Here is an 18,249-nt window from a genome sequence, read left to right on the forward strand (position 1 = left end):
AGGCAAAAATGTTTCCTGGACAAAAAAAAGGCTAAAGGAGTTGATTATCTCCAAACCAGCATTGCAAGAAATGGTAAAGGTCCAGCTTAAAAAAAAAAGAAGAAATAAAAACAGAGAGAAACACAAGCATAAAGAATAAAAATGGCAATAAATAAGTACCTAATAATAAAGTAAATAGTGTAAATACTCCAATCTATAATAATAAAAGCATAATATGCTAATTAGACTCGACGTTCTTCTGGACTACCTTTGGACGAAGCCGGGGCTTCGAGGGAAGCCCGGGTCCTGGGTGCCTGCGGGCAGCCAGAGGGCAGCCCGGGTTCTGGGTTCTGGAGGGAAGCCCAGGTCCCGGATGCCAGAGGGAAGCTGGTGTCGGCAGGCCAGGAATGGAAGGCCTACTCTTGCATGAATTCTGTGCATCGGGGCTCTAATTAAAAGATATAATGTGACTGAATGGCTAAGAAAACATGACCCATACATATGCTACCTTCAAGAAACCCACCTCAGAACAAAAGATTCACACAGACTGAAAGTGAAAGAATGGAGAGCAATATTCCATGCACATGGAGACAAAAAATAAGCTGAGATAGCAATACTAATATCTGGCAACATAGACCATAACAAGAGACAATGAAGGTCACTACATAATACTAAAGGGATTTATACAGCAAGAGGACATGACCCCAGCAAACATATATGCAACCAATATAGGAGCACCTAAATATTAAAACAAAAAACCAACAAACAAAAAGAAAAAAACCTCTTGGTTGACTTTAAGGAAGAGATTGGCAGCAACACAGTCATAGTAGGGAACTATAACATCCCACTGTTATCACTGGATAGATCTTCAACCAACAAGGAAACAGTGACCTTAAATGACAAAGTTGATCAGATGGATTTAGTTGATATTTACAGAGCATTTAATCCCAAAGGAACAGAATATATATTCTCCTTAAGTGCACATGGAGCATTCTCGAAGATAGAAGGCATGTTAGAACAAAAAATAGGTCTTAACAAATTCAAGATGATTGATATCATACCAAGCATCTTTCTCGAACCATAATGGCATGAAACAAGAAATAAACTATAACAAAATACTTAAAAATACTAAAACACATGAGGCTAAATAGCATATTATTGAATAAGGGATGAATTACCAAAGAAATCAAAGAATATCTAAATAACAATTGTGGAAACAAATGAAAATGAACACACAATAACCCAAATCTATGGGATACAGCAAAAGAATTCTGAGAGGGAAGTTCATAGAATTACAAGCCTACGTCAAGAAGCAAGAAAAACTTCAAATAAATAATCTAACTATACACCTAAAAGAACTAGAAAAAAACCACACACACATATACACTCTCTCACACACAAGAAAAGAAGAGGAAGAAAGTAATAACGACCAGAACAGAAATTAATGACATAGAGTTTAAAAAAAAATACAAAAACATCAAGAAAACCAAGAGTTGGTTCTTTGAGAAAATAAACAAGATTGATAAACCGTTACCAAGATTCACCAAGAAACAAAGAGAAAGGACCCAAATAAATAAAATCAGAAATGAAAAAGGCAAAGTAACAACTGACCTCACAGAAATACAAAGGACTGTAAGAAAATAATATGAATAACTATACGCCGGAAAATTGGACAACCTGGGTGAAATGGCCAAATTCCTAGAAATATACACTCTTCTAAAACTCAATCAGGATGAATTAGGAAATCTGAATAGACCAATAACAACTAATGAAATTGAAACAAGTATCAAAAACTCATAAACAAAAGTTCCATACCAGATGGTTTCATAGGAGAATTTTACCAAACATTAAGAAGAATAAACAGCAATCCTTCCCAAACTATTGTAAAATATTCTTGAGAAGGGAAGACTTCCAAATTCTTTTTATGAGGCTAGCGTTACACTAATTTCAAAACCAGAAAAACACATTACAAATAAAGATAATTATAGGCCAAAATCCCTGATGAACATAGATGCTAAAAGCCTCAACAAAATATTAGTAAATGAGATTCAGCAATATATTAAAAAGATCATACACCATGACTAATTGGCATTTATTCTGGGGAATAAGGCTAGTACAATTTACACAAATCAATAAATGTGATACATTACATAAACAAAATGGAAGATAAAAACCACATGATCATATCAATAGATGCAGAAAAAGCATTCAATAAAATCGAGCAAACATTTATGATAGAACTCTGAGCAATATAAAGAGATCATACCTCAACATAATAAAGGCTATATATGACAAATAATCAGCCAATATCATATGAATGGACAAAAACTAAAAGCATTTCCCTTAAGGTCAGGAACAAGACAGAGATATCCACTTTCCCCACTTTTATTCAATATAGTGATGGAAGTCTTAGCCATAGCAATCACACAAGATGAAGGGATGAAAGGCATCCAAATTGGAAAGAGGAAGTAAAACTGGCATTGGTCACAGATGACATTACATTGTACTTAGAAAACTGTAAAGATTCCACACACAAAAAACAAACAAAAAAAAAAAAACAAAACAAACGCCACACCAAAACAACTACTAGATCTAAAAAGTGAATTCTACAAATTAGCAGGATCAAAATTACTATCCAGAACTCGACTGCATTTTTATACACCAATAATAAACTCTCAGTAAGAGAAACTAAGAAAACAATCATATTCACTATTGCAACAAACAAAATAAATAAGGTACCTAGGAATAAACTTAACCAAGGAGGTAAAAGACCTGTACTCAGAAAACTATAAGACACTGAAGAAAGAAAGAGAGGAAGATGCAAACTAGTGGAAGCATATACCATGTTCATGGACTGGAGCAATTAACATCATTAAAATGTCCATACTACCCAAAGAAATATATAGATTCAATGTGATTCCTATTAAAATACCAATGGCATATTTCACAGATCTAGAAGAAATATTGCAAAAATTTATATGGAACCAAAAAATACCCCAAATAGCCTCAGTAATCTGGAGAAAGAAGAACAAAGTTGGAGGAATTAAAATACCCGATATCAAACTATATTACAAAGCCACAGTAATCAAAACAACCTGGTACTGGTATAAGAACAGCATATGGATAAATGGAACAGAATAGAGAGACCAGAAATAAACACATGCCTTCATGATCAATTAGTATTTGACAAAGAAAGCAAGAGCATGCACTGGAGTAAAGACAGTCTCTTCAATAAATGGTGTTGGGAAAAAATGAACAGGTACATGCAAAAAAACACACAACTAGACCACCAACTTACACCATACACAAGATTAGACTCAAAATGAAGAAAAGACTTAATTGTGAGCCATGAAACCATAAAAATCATAGAAGAAAACAGGCAGTAAACTCTCAGACATCTCTCAGAGCAATATTTTTGCCAATATATCTCCAAGGGCAAAGGAAACACAGGGAAAAATAAACAAATGGGACTACATCAAACTATAAAGCTTCTGTACAGCAAAAAAATCCATCGACAAAACAAAAAGGGAACCTACGGTATGGGAGAACACATTTGCCCATGATTCATCTGATTAGGGTTTAATCTCCAATATATATAAATAACTTACACAACTCAACACCAGGAAGACAAAAATCCAATTTAAAAATGGGCTAAGGGCTCTAGCCAGTTTGGCTCAGTGGATAGTGGGAGCCCACAGACTGAAGGATCCAGGTTTCAATTCAGTTCTCAGGCAAGTACCTATGTTGCAGGCTCCATCCCAGGCCCCAGTCACGGCGCATGAGGGAAGCAACCAATCAATGTGTCACTCTCACATTGATGTTTCTCTCTCTGTGTGTCTCTCACCTTCCCTTCCACTCTCTCTAAAAATCAGTGGAAGAATATCCTGGGGTGAGGATTAACAAAATCAAAAAATGGGCAAAGGAACTGAATAGACACTTGTCCAAAGAGGACACACAGATGGGCAAGATACATATGAAAAAATGTTCGAAGTCACTAATCACCAGAGAGAGGCAAATTAAAACTACAATGAAGTATTACCTCACCTCTGCCAGAATGGCTACTATTAATAAATCAACATATAACAAGTGCTGGTGAGGATGTAGAATAAAGGGAATCCTAGTATACACTGCTGGTGGGAATGCAGACTGAGCAGCTACTGTGGAAATCAGTATAGAGGTTCCTCAAAAAAATTAAAAAATGGAACTTCCTTTTGACACAGTGATCCCTCTTATGGGTATACATCCTAAGCATCCTGAAATATCAATCAGAATGCATAAATGCACTCCTATGTTCATAGTAGCATTATTTACAAGATCTGGAAATAGTACAAGTGCCCATCAGTAGATTAGTGAATAAAAGACTGTGGTATATTCATACAATGAACTACTACAATGCTTGTAAAAGAAAGGAACTCTTACCCTTTGCGACAAAATGGATGGACCTGAAGATTATTATGCTAAGGGAAATAAGCGAGTCAGAGAAAGACAAATAACAGATGATCTCACTTAAAAGAGGAATCTAATGAACAAAATAAACTGATGAACAAAATAGAACCAGAATCATGGATACATGGAACAGACTGACAAATGTCACAGGAGAGTAGGGTAGGGAGTACTAGGTAAAGGAAGGTGAAGGGATTAGCTAAAGAACATATATGCATAGCCCCTGGACACAGACAATAGTGTAGGGAGGGGTAAGTGGGATATGGGGTGGGGACAGGAGCTGGGTGGAAGTGGACAAAGGGGGGCGGGGAATGTAGGACATCTGCGATAGTGTCAATAATAAAAATTTTAAATTAAAAAAAATCAGCAATGTCTTTACCATTGAAAACAAATGAGAGCACGAAAGGAATTTTTTCTTTGACATGTTATCAAGTGTTCCTTCTTGCCACTACAGTAGCATTCACTTTCTTTCAGGGTCAACAAAACCAGAAATCCTTGAAAAACATGAAAATCCTTAATCTTTCAGGAGGCGGGGGGAGGGAGAGAGAGGGAGAGAGAGGTGGTCTTACTAAGAAAATTATATCTTAAAAAGTAAAACAGCTGACAAAGACCAAAGACTATGGAAAAAAAAGAAATAGTTTTCCACCCCAAGGTTATATTCTATCACTTAGTTTTCTGTCTATACCCATATGTATATACATGTACTTTTCTTCAAAAACCTAATTTGTTTTAATCTAATTTGTTTCTGAAATTAAGGCTAGTAAATGACTATGGATTCATAAAAAATTCAAGTCAAGTAGAATGCTTAGCATAATATCTACAATTACCTCTAAAATGTATAATTTTAAAATTTATAATTTTCAAATTTCACAGATGATTTATAAGTGAGAAAAAAAGTGTCTTAGAATCTGTGAAATATGATGATGAAAAAAAAGAACAGTTTGGAAAGATCTACCTTTGAATTCTAATTCTACTACCTCATAACATCTGTGTGATCTTAATCTTTCTGAGTCTTAACTATCTCTTAACCATTAACTGGAAGCTTAGGATAATATATATTAAGTTTCTAATACATACTGTAAATTCAATGAACACAAGTTATATTCCTGTAAGATACATGTAGGAACACTTAATTACTTTCCTTCAGGAATAAAACTAAGTGTCACTGCTTGGTTATCCAACATATTTATAAAACATCTATAGTTCTTAAAAATATGTCATTATCTACCAAAATTATCATAATTTACCATAATCACCTAATGCAGAATTTACTAACTATTAAAACACAATGTCACACTTGTTAGATCTGACTATTCCTCTTGGAGATAAAGATATGCTCTATGTTTAATCATACTTCATTTTAAAAAGCAATTTTTCTACAAAATATTTTTCTCAAGATGAATAATTTCCATTTCTAAATGGTCAAATTGTTAATAAGTGATGTTTTTCTAAGTCTAGATTACAAATCAGATTGTGTAAGATTTTCACATCATTGTTTTTATACTATCATGTGTTTTATCTCCTATTTTTAAAATCCCTTTATCATTTATTAATTACAAAGAAATATGGGTTTATCATTAAAAATTTGAATATACAAAAACAAAAAAGGATTAAGCACAAAATAAAAACTATCTAGAGATAAGCACTGGTAGTATTTTGGTATATTTTTTCTAGTCTTTTTTTTTTTAATAAAGATGTACATGCACATATACTCAGCATACAAATGTAATATTTGTGTAATATAAGTGCTTTTGTTTACTGCTGCTTTCCCTTAGAACATATCATGGGTGTTTTTCCATGTCATTAAATTTCCCTCAAAAATATGATTTTAATGGCTGCATAGTTTCCCCCTTGAATAAATATACTATGATTTATTAGGCTGAAACTCTATTGTTAAATATTTATAATGTTGCCAAATTTCCTGTAGGAATATCTGATGAGCACATGAGATTAAATAACTTCTGAGCAAGACCAATGGATCATACGGCATCAATATTTATAAGAGTTTTAACACATATTGACTAAGAGCTATTCAAAATGTTTATCCAATTTCTATTCCTACCAGTGAGATAGATATGTATGTATAAGCACATACATATCTATATACTAGAGGCCAGGAGCACGAAATTCATTCGTGGGTACGGTCCCTAGGTCTGGCCTGCGATCAGGGCCATCTTTCCTGGCTGCCTGCAGCCAGCCCCACCCCCTGCCGCCACCCACCCCGGTTTCCCGTTTGCCATCTGGTGATCGGAGCCTGATGGCCGGGGGAAGGGACTGAGAGGTTGGCCATTCCCGCAAACTTGCCAGCCCCGCCTCTGCCACGGGCCCTCTGTGTGTGGGCGGGGCAGGGCCTTGGCCTGGCACCACCTGCGTACCCCACCACCCACCCCCAGTTCCCTGTTCACCATCGGGCAATCGGAGCCTGCTGGCCGGGGAAAAGGACCTAGAGGTGGTCTGTGCACCTCATAGTGACTGGTTGAGCAGTCATTCTGGTCGTTCCACCATTACGGTCAGTTTGCATATTACCCTTTTATTATATAGGATTATTATATAGGATGATGGCATGTTTTAATGTACCCTTGCAATGCTGGTATTAAAAGTTTTACATTTTAGCCCTAACCGGTTTAGCTCAGTGGATAGAGCATCAGCCTGCAGACTGAAGGGTCCCGGGTTCGATTCCGGTCAAGGGTTTGTACCTTGGTTGCAGGCACATCCCCAGTAGTGGGTGTGCAGGAGGCAGCTGATCCATGTTTCTCTCTCATCGATGTTTCTAACTCTCTATCCCTCTCCCTTCCTCTCTGTAAAAAATCAATAATATATATTTTTTTAAAAAGTTTTACATTTTAGTTTATTTAATAGTAAAAATATCTCACTTTTGTTTTTAATTGCATTCCTTTGACTACTGGTGATTATTATAAGTGAGATATTTTTATCATAGTTTATTACCTTAAGTCTCATATTTTATGTCTACTGCCTATTTTTGTGTTGATATATTTATAATTTTCCCAGTGATTTATAAGAACTGATACATATTAGATTATTTTTGTACTGTATATTACTACCATGTAATATTATACTATATGACTTACAGATACTTCAGCAATTCTAAAGTATGCCAGCCAATTTATTAAGTATAAATTTAAAACATAAACTTTCTTCTGTGTTTCAGAAATCATTAATTAAAATAATGCTATATACCTGAAACTAATACACAATAATATTCATTGTAAACTGTAATTAAAAACAATTAATAAAAATTAAAAGAAAAGAAAACTAGAATCCAAAGTGGCTGGTAAATAGTAACTATATTAAGCAGTATTGTTATATTGAATCTGCTCTGAAATACGCCAATCTTATTTTTGCTTATCTTGAGTAATTGGTGATATAATTGAAGTATTCCATGAAACTGTCTCCTTAAGCTTTTTTTTAAGTTTTACTAAACTACCCTTCTAACTCAATTTCTTATAGATAAAATATATTTTTTAAATGCAGATTCTTCTTTTAAAAGTAAAGCCAGTAATACCATAATGAATTAATCCCCTTTATCCATAATACAAGGAACACTGATGATAACAAACTATTCAGTACCTATACATGGAGCAGGGAATACTAAAAGAGAGTAGGTGATTCAATGTAAGTTGAATTACAATGTTTATTAATATATAAATATACACAACTTATATCAAAATTTCACATAATTTAAAAAATATATCAACAAGCTTTCAGAGAAAGCTAAGGCTCAATTTTTTTATAAACAGAAGTATGTTATAAACCTCACAATTCCTAACATTGGGATCTTTAGTTTTAATATCTAGATTTCTTCTAAAATTTAAATTATTTTACACAAATGACAATGGAAGGTTTTCCCCTGGGACATCAAGCAGGCATAACTTACCACATCCCGAAACACAACAGCACGCAGGCGATTAATATCGACATCCTGAAGAAGTCTATCAGGGTCCTTAATAGGAGAAAGGTTACCTGGAACATTTTCTAATGAATTCTAAAAAAAAGATACCCAATTGTAAAAAACATAATAGCACAATACATAAATTTATATAGTAGTATAATTTCTTTAATTTAGGCATCAAATTATCCATGTTCTTTAACTCCACATCACTAGATAACATTTAATGACAACAATACTCTATTATAAGACTCATTTTCTGTTCTCCTGTATCTTGTTGATTTCCTTTCTTAGTATTCTTGTTTTTATTACCAGAGCTACCAAGATAGACTTAGAAAAATGGGTAAGATTGTGGAAGAAAAAAGACTGATTTTGGACTTCAGAAAATCTGGGCTCTAAATCTCTGCTGTGTGACCTTGAGCTTATTACTAAAATTTATTGGGCCTCAATCCCTACCTCTAGTTAATAAATCTCTTTGAGTCACTGGGTTTCATTTAACCATCATGCTTTTTATATGAAACTAGAGGCCCAATGCATGGATTCATGCACATTGAAAGGAAATTAATTAGAAGGTGGCCAGTGGGGCAGGACTGGGTGAGACAGGCCGGACACACCCTGGAGTCTACCTCCCTTGGTCCCTCCCCAGCCAGCTGCACCTGGGGTGGCGCCAGGGCTCGAAGGATGTCTGTGGAGTGAGTGGGGTCCCTCCAGCAGGTGGAGTCCTTCGGCCTGGCCTGAGGGGGATCAGGCTGAAACCGGCAGTCTGACATCCCCTGAGGGGTCCCAGAGTGCAAGAGAGCACTCTGCAAAGTTACTATTGAGCAGAAACTCCTGCATTGAGTGTTGCCCCTTTGTGGTCAGTGCACGTCACATCTACCAGCCGGTCAGCTGGTCGCTTAGCCTTTTATATATATAGATTATTATGTTACATTATTATGTGAAATTTTATTTGTGTGACCATTTCATGAGCTACACAAGTTAGAAAAAGGTAAACTGAAAAAATACAAACATAGCCTTAATATTAAAGCTGAAAGACATTAAAGGTTATTACCATCAAAATGCTTTTTATACATGAAGATACAAAAATTGACAAATTATTTGTAATGTCTCACAGCAAACTAATAACAGAGTCAAGTTTCCTGAAACTCAATCTAGTACTTTTTCACTTACACACACAACATATTAAGAACTGTATGGACACAATATGTTAAGAATTGCATGAATTAGTTGATTAGAGGGTCATCCTGATATGCAAAGTTGTGAGTTCAATTCCGCAAGGTTGTGGGGTTCAATACCTGGTCAGGGCATATATAAGAAGCAACCAATGAATACATACATGAGTGGAACAACAAATAATATCTTTCTCCTCTCTCTCTCTCTCTCTCTCTCTCTCTCTCTCTCTCTCTTTCTCTCTTCTCTAACCCCTCCCTCTCAAATCAGTAAATAATTTTTAATTGCATGAATTAAACTAGGTAATATATGTAATGTACAGAATATAATTCCTATAAATAAAATAACTTGCTGTTATTATGATTAAAAATAAATAGGCCTCTTTCTAATTCTCTATAGACCTCAATTATGATATTTTGTTCTAAAAATTAAGATGATTTCCACTGTAGCACAGGACAGTAAAAAGAGCATAGTATTTGAAGGTTGATAGTTATTTGGTTTACATTACAATTCCAAAACTTACCAGCAATATATCCTCAGGTGAGATATTTAACCTCTATAAACCTCAGTGATTTAATTTAAATAATAGGCTAACAACATTTATCACAAGACAAAAAAAACACAGTGCATTGACAGCTTAAAAGAAAAGTACATAATTTATGGCAAAAATGAATAAATTACATTTTAATTTATAAACCATTTTACAAAATGTTTCTATATCCATAATGTAATTTAATCCTTATAAAGGCATATGTAATACCTTAATCAATAAAGAAAAAAAAAGCTTGTATCATCACTCCTTTTTAGAAAGTATAAAAAATGAGAACCGTACAAATCCACACAGGTTAGTGCCACACCCAAATTAACTAAGGTGTTTCCTTATTAAAGTAGCACATAAAAATGCATAAAAGCAGGGAACCGGAGACATGGAAGCATGGAACAGAGTGCAGAATCTCAGAGGGAAGGCGGGGGAGGGGGGTGGGAGGGAGGTAATCAACCGAAGACCTTGTACACATATATGCATAAATCATTGACACAGACAATAGGGTGCTGAAGACCTGGGGTGGAGGGCTGGAGGGGGTCAATGGGGGGAAAAAGGAGATATATGCAATATTTTCAATAATAAAAATTTATTTTATATATATATATATATATATATATATATATATATATATATATATACACACACACACACACACACATATGACAGGAAGTAAGAAAAGAACACTCACCAACTGGTCCATTGATTCTCTGTCCAGATATGTGTTATCTTACTAAGTCAACTTTTCCTCTAATATTTCTATATTGATCACTTATTATCCATTTTTCATTGCCAAGGTTCTTGCTAGAGACATGGACTACCTCAACTAAAATACTACAAATTCCCTTCTTTTTGTTCTTTTCTGTTCATATTCTACAATCAGAGTAATACTTGGCTTGACTGTCTTGAAAAGTTCGCTTTGCCTCCTGAATTGAGTACAGACATCTTTAAAATCAAAGCTCTAAAAAATAGTAGTATATTTATTCACTTCATGAGTTCATACAATGAGTGGTTAACTGCTAGAAAAAGGAAGGGAATTAATGTTCACTGCATGTCAGGAATTAAGTATTTTAATACATTATTTTTTTTTTTATTTAAGTCACACAAACACCTTTTAAGTTAAGATTAGATCCATTTTAAAGACTGGAAAACTGAGGCACAGGAGCTTAAGGAATATGTGTTAACTCACAAAACCACTAAGTGGTATAGCCAGGATACAAACTCAGAACTGTCTTATCTAGAGTTTGTGCTCTTTTGATAAAGTGCTCACAGTGCTATACAAGCTCTGGAATTACAAAGATGTATAAGATATGGAATGCTCTCAAGTAACTTAAACTTTACTATGCCCACAAAAATAACATGAGGCATTACTGCTAATGTTTTTATATTTAATTTTCTAAGTAATGGAGAGTCCTCTGGAAACTTGTGAGCAGTAAAATAATATGTAGTCTAATTATTCTATGAATGTTTTTCTAAAAGTAGTGAAAAGGGAAGATGCTACAATGCTGATATACTAAATATGTGGTTGTTCTGTTTAAAAACTGCACAAGTTTGAAGCCATTGAACTTTTTAAATGAATTAAACTTCTATTCCATGCCTTCACTTATTGAGGGGAAAAATCATGTGCCAATATCAAACGTTTAATTACAAGTGGAGTGAGTGATGAGACATACAGAATTTTATGAAAATATCAAACAAATATCTACCCTAGATCAGGGTGGCAATGATGGTATCTCAAAACATTTTCCACAGAGTAGCCCTTAATTAGAGCCAAAAGTTGAATAGATTTTAGTTGGGTAAAAAATACGGATGCAAACTTCGAGAAAAGGGAACCCATGTGAAACTCAGTAAATAAAGAATAAAGAGTTTCTTCTGATGAAATGAATGAAGTGTATAATGTGACTAAAATGGTAAAAGCAAGGGTAAGGGGAAAAGTTGCAGAGTCACTTAAACATATGATAAAGAGAGCTAATTTAGGATAATGATTAATAGCAGGTTCCAAAATACTCTCCACTGTTCATTCATTTCCTGGACATTCGATGTATTTTTATTGAACATTATGGGAATGTCTATCACCAAAAGAACATTATTCACTCATGTAATATATATTATTCATTCATTTTTCATTCATTATTCAATATATATTGAAATCTGTATAAAATATATGTATTAAAAATAGTTATAACTAAGAACTTTTCAGATCTATGTATGCTATAATACTTAAAAGAGCCCTATGAAGTAGATATTAGTAGTATCTTCATGTAAAAAACAAAAATTCAAGTCTCAGAGTGGTTAAGTATCTTGGTGCCACATTATGAAGAGAGAAGCCAGCACTGGAACGTGGTGATGTCTGATCACTAAACCCTTTGTCGTCATTAAGCAAGACCATGAAATTTTGTTCTCATAAAGTTAAAAAAAATTAAGGTAAATTATATTAATATAGAAAATATTGAATTACCTTTGAAGCTGCTATGGCAGTCATACTTTGGGTTGCTTCTTGAGGTTTACTGCTTCCATGGGAAGATTTGTTCCCCCTGTCTCTTTGTCTCTGCCGACATTCTAAACAGTTTCTCACAGCAACACAACAAACTATTTAAAAAACCAAAAGGTTATTATTAATATAAATTGTTAACTTGGACATGTTGATAAAAATTGCTAGGTTCTATTTTTCTTTCTTTCCCCTTCCTCCAACCCATTATTATACTTAAATCAACTAGATCAGTAAATATTTTTGATAATTATAAAACACTAGAGGCCCGGTGCACAAAATTTGCAGACCCTCAGCCCAGTCTGCACCCTCTCACAGTCCAGGAGCCATCAGGGGATGTCCGACTGACGGCTTAGGCCCGCTCCTCCAGTTGGACATCCTTAGTGCTGCCGCAGAGGCAGAAGCTCCCGTCACCGCTGCTGTGCTCGCCAGCTCTGAGCCTGGCTTCTGACTGAGTGGCGCTCCCCCTGTGGGAGCGCACTGACCACCAGGGCTCAGCTCCTGCTTTAAGCGTTGGCCCCCTGGTGGTCAGTGCACATCATAGCGACTGGTTGACTGGTCGACTGTCTGCCCCCTGGTGGTCAGTCCATGTCATAGCAAGCGGTTGAACAGCCTTAGCATATCATTAGCATATTATGCTTTGATAATATGGGATAATGGGATGACCCGACACTTAGCATATTATATAGGATTAGAATAAAAGGAAAAGTCATAATGAGGGTTAAATGAAATCTTTTGGTGGTAGATTAAGGGTACAGAAGAAAGCAAAACTGGGAAATCTCTAGGATTGGATAAAAAGCAAAACAGAGAGACACATGCATCTTTAACATTGGTGGGAGCAGGATAGATAATCTTTAACATTTATAGTAGCTAGAGGCCCAATGCATGAAATTCGTGAAAGGGACTTGGCCCTCACAGCCCCAGCTGCCTCGGCCCTCGCAGCCCTGACTTCCGGACAGTTGTCCAGAAAGTCTTCTGGATAGTCGTTCTGCTGTTTGGTCTAATTAGCATATTAGCTCTTTATTATATAGGATAGCAATGAAAAGCACATATGAAACATAGGTGTAGTTAAAAATTTAAACAAAATACTCATGTACTATCAACTAGCTAAGAAAAACAGAATATTATCAGGGCCTTTGAAGTTCCCAATATACTCTTCCATAGTTTGTCTGTCTCCTCCATCATTCAAAATTATGAATTTTATGAATCACTAAAATGTTTTTATAAAATTAATATTCATATTTGGTAAGTTCCTTTGGGCAAGACATCTTCCCATAATTTGACTACTGTAGCGACTATCACAAATCCCAACATCCATCTTTCCTTATGGTAGGAAGAAGCCTTTTTTTTTTTTTTTTTTTTTTTACGATGAGAATTATCTTTTCCTGAAATGTTGCAGATCAGTTACAGCAAACAGAACGGCGACAGTCAAGGAAAACTGTCACTCTGGGCTCCTTTTTGACCGCAGCAGCTATGTGGAAGCAGCTGCAGCTTCGATAAGGCCCACAAGAAGAAGAAGCAGCTTTTTACTTACTTATTTATTTTAAGAAACAGTAAAGTACAGCAATAAACAGTACTGATTTTGGAATCAGATCACAGGAGCTTAAATCCTGTCTCTGCCACTTCTGACCTATGTGATCTTGGGCCAGCTGCTTAAACTAACTGTGCCTTAGTTTCCCCATATGCAAAATGAGTATAAACATACTTCTTTAGAGAATCCTTGTAAGGATTAATTGAATTAATATAGGTAAAGTGTTTAGAACAGTAAACAGACATAGATATATAATTGTTTGCTTTATTATTATTCATTTATAAAACATTCCAAGGAAATAAATCTGCCAGCAATTATTAGAATAAAAATTAAATCAGCAGTTAAGCCTTGAAATATATTCAGAAATAAAAACTCAAAATAACCAAATAAATGCTGGTTTGAAGATACTGAGGCATTTAAAAATATTTCTCTTTCTCATAATGTTCAATCTATCAGCTATTGTTAAATATGAGTGGCAATGTCCATGATGGCCCACAGTAAATTAACTCACACCTCTCACTGTTAAGAGAGATTTCTCTGTGTGTGTTCAATCTCTCTCTCTCTAATTACAAGAGGCATGAAATGACTCCTTTCAGCATGTCCATCTTTAAAAAATACAAAACAAAAAGTAGGTTTCATTCCATCATACTATTTTAATTCAATTATAATCTATACTATGGGCCCATTGCACGAATTCATGCACCTTGAAAGGAACTGTGGGCCGCGAGGCTGCTGTGGGCACAGGGACGGGTCTCAGCCCATCGTCTGCGCCCCCACTCAGCCCCTCCCACCACAACCCCGGTCCCATCTGCCAGACAGCCCCGCTCCTGCCGCCGTCGCTCCCATGCACTGATGGCGCCGGTCCTACTCGCATCCGGTGATAGCACAGAGCTATTGGGACCAGTGCTGGCAGCAAGTGTGAGTGGTGGCTGCTGCCCCAATTGCCCCTAAGGATCTGGGGGAGGTGGAGAAGCCCCGAGGGGCAATTGGGGCCGGCAGCTGCCACTCGCACCCACTGACGGCGCTGAGCGTTTGGGGCCGGCACCAGGTGCTGGCAGCAGGTGTGAGTGGGACTGGCACTGGCAGCAGGTGCGAGCGCCAGGTGGGACCGTGGTGCGTGGGAGCAAAGAATTTTCAGTAACTATCAGAGGGTCCCCCGATGACAGCAACAGGTGCCCCACCTTGGTCTGGCACTCCTGCTCACCAGCTCCACCATCCCACTACAGCCAATGTCCACCATGTTCCGCACTCTGCCGCCTGCTGCTGTCACCTACCATGTTCCATGCACACCCCCTGGTGGTCAGCGCATGTCATAGCAACCGGTTCTTCAGTTGTGCCACAATCCCGTCTATTTGCATATTAGGGTTTTATATAGATACTAGAGGCCTGGTGCACAAAAATTTGTGCACTAGAGGGGGAGAGGGGTACCTCAGCCCGGCCTGTGCCCTCTAGCAGTCTGGGACCCCTCGGGAGATAACGACCTGCTGGCTTAGGCCTGCTCCCGGGTGGCAGAGGGCAGGCCCAATCCCTAGGTGCAGCCCCTGGTCAGGCTCAGAGCAGGGCCGATTGGGGAGTTGGGGCGCCCCTCCTGTCATGCACAGAGCAGGGCAGATCGGGAGGTTGCGATGCCACCCTCAGTCACGCTCAGTGTAGGGCCGATTGGGGGATTGGGGCACCGCTCCCTGTCACACTCAAGGCAGGGTCGATGGGGAGATTGCGGTGCCACCCCCTGTCACGCACAGAGCAGGGCCAATCCAGGGGTTGGGGCGCTGCCCCTCTCACACACAGAGCAGGGCCCATTAGGGGGGGTTGGGGCTCCGTACCCTGTCACGCACAGAGCAGGGCGGATCAGGGGGTTGGGGCGCCGCCCTATAACAACCACAGAGCAGGGCCAATCAGGGGGTTGGGGTGCCGCCACTGTCACACGCAGGGCAGGGCCGATGGGGAGGTTATGGCTCTACCCCATCACACACATAGCAGGGCCCGTGGGGAGGGGGGGAGGTTGGGGCGCCGCACCCTGTCACACACAGAGCAGGGCCGATCAGGGGGTTGGGGTGCTGCACGCTGTCACACACAGAGCCGCAGGGCGATCAGGGGGTTGGGGCGCCTTCCCCTGTCAGGAACAGAGCAGGGCGGATAAGGAGGTTGTGGCCCCGCCCCCTGTCACACACACAGCTGCAGGGTGATCAGGGGGTTTGGCGCTGCCCTCTGTCACGCTGATCCCGGTACCAGGAGGCATATTACAGTTTTACTATATAGGATAGAGTCCCCATGCATGGGTGGGAGCCGGCTGGTTTGCCCTGAAGGGTGTCCTGGATTAGGGTGGGGGTCCCCACTGGGGTGCCTGGCAAGCCTGGATGAGAGGATGATGGCTGTTTACAGCTGGTCACATACCCTTCAGGGTGGGGGTCACCACTGGGGTGCCTGGCCAGTCTGGGTGAGGGGCTCAGGGCTGTTTTCAGGCTGGTGGATGACTGAAGCTCCCAACTGCTCCTTTTTTTCTTTTTTTAAAATTCTGGGCCAGCTTGAGCTCTGACTCCAGCTCTGAGGCCTCTGCTGCTGAAAGCAGGAATCTGATTTGTTTGGGTTCTATAATCGAAACACTGTATCAACTCCAGCTCTGAGATCCCGGCTCGCTGAAAGCAGGTTTCTGGGGTTTCATTTAGCTTCTATATTTGTAACTATGCTTCAAACTGCAAGGTCAGAGGCCGGCAAGGCAGGCGGGGAATGTTGGTTTCCTCCGTCACCGAAGCAAGCAAGCCTCATGTTAGTTTCAAGCTGCCTGGCTGCCGGCCGCCATCTTGGCTGGCAGTTAATTTGCATATCGCCCTGATTAGCCAATGGGAAGGGTAGCGGATGTATGCTAATTACCATGTTTCTCTTTTATTAGATAGGATATAAAAGCCCAGTGACTGAATGGTGGAATGACCAGAACGACTGGAGTGACCAGTTGCTATGACATGCACTGCAGCAGCCAACGGGCCCAATCTGCTCCCCCAAACTCTTGCGGCCCCTCCCCCATGTCATCCCCACCCCTGATTGCCCCCTCTTCTATCCTGTTCCAAGGTGCCCAAGAGCTGCCCTGAGGCCTGGAGCTCCAGGGGGTAGCGGCTCGGTTCCTGGCTGTGCTCCTCCAGACCTCAAGAGCACCAAATTACAAATGCTGCTGCCAAGAGGGAGGCCTGCCCAGGAAGTGGGAGGAACGCACAGGAAAGAGGGAGAGAACTGAGGTAAAGCCTGCCTGCAAGAACCCACTCTAGGGGCAGTCATGCCTCCCAACCCCAACTCCAGCCCAGCCCCACAGGCTGCCTGACACTACTGTGAGGAGAGTGGGGAGAGGGCTGCCCGGGCACGTGAGGGGAGCACACTGCGACCTCTGCATGCCTCTGATGCCGCTCACTAACCTGTGCTTGCTGCTGCATGACTGCTCACCCGTGCCGCAGCCACCGCCTCCTCATGCTCACTCTGCCGCGGCAGCCACCAAAGCCTCCTCCTGTGCTGCACCCCTGGCCAGCTTTGCGTGCACCATTCTCACCCCACCCTGCCTCCACCTGTTTACAATGATTGGGACGAACAGGATAAGCTGGCCCCACCCGCAAGCACATTTCCTCCTCCCACAGCTGCCGGCTTCCTGGGTCCTCCACTCTGCGCTGATGGATAAGGCCGACCTGGGCAAACTTCTGGTGCTCTTGTGCGGAGTATGCCAGGAGGTATAATTCTTGGAAACCCAGAGCCCAGTCTACAGGAGCGCCCTTTGTGGGGGAAGTACACTACAAACCCCAGGAAGCACCGCACCTCCTGCGGCCCTAAAGCTCTCAGAGGAAACTGAGAGAGTGCATGAAAGAATGCACTACTCTGGTGCTCTGGGGGTGCCTGTGAAGTTCCTGGTCTTGGGGGACCGGGTGGGACATACACCAACCACCTGTGGCCCCTCCCCCCAGCCAGCCCCGCCTCTGACCTTCCCCCACCCCAATTTGGGGCAGGGCTGGCTGGCCAACCTCCTCCAGCAGTCCCCTCCCCTGATCTGCCCCACCATGAAGTGTGGGGCCGGGCAACCTCCCGTGTCTCCTCCCTACTGCCAGCGTGGCACAATAGCCCCCATTGGGGCGGGCCGACAGACTCCACCCATGTACGAATGTGTGCAGCAGGCCTCTAGTTGAGAAGTAAATTTGCATGTACTTATAAATTTT

The 18,249-nt window shown here is 39.8% G+C and overlaps 1 protein-coding gene and 1 non-coding gene across 5 annotated transcripts in view; both read right to left on the minus strand.

The window, feature by feature from the left end:
- The window catches only part of NBEA (neurobeachin), a 990,744-nt gene that overhangs the window by 635,389 nt on the left and 337,106 nt on the right, over positions 1-18,249 (minus strand). For all 4 annotated transcript variants that reach the window (XM_059684425.1, XM_059684424.1, XM_059684423.1 and 1 more), the window contains 2 exons: positions 12,499-12,629; positions 8,318-8,425 (listed from right to left, as the gene is read on the minus strand). In XM_059684425.1, coding sequence (XP_059540408.1) covers positions 8,318-8,425; positions 12,499-12,629 — 239 coding nt within the window. The remainder of the gene's footprint in view (positions 1-8,317; positions 8,426-12,498; positions 12,630-18,249) is intronic.
- Positions 13,902-14,036, minus strand: LOC132228978 (small nucleolar RNA SNORA16B/SNORA16A family). Its single transcript, XR_009451565.1, has one exon. It is a non-coding gene; the product is annotated as a small nucleolar RNA SNORA16B/SNORA16A family (small nucleolar RNA).

Source organism: Myotis daubentonii, chromosome 2 (assembly GCF_963259705.1).
Source record: "Myotis daubentonii chromosome 2, mMyoDau2.1, whole genome shotgun sequence".
NCBI lineage: Eukaryota > Metazoa > Chordata > Mammalia > Chiroptera > Vespertilionidae > Myotis > Myotis daubentonii.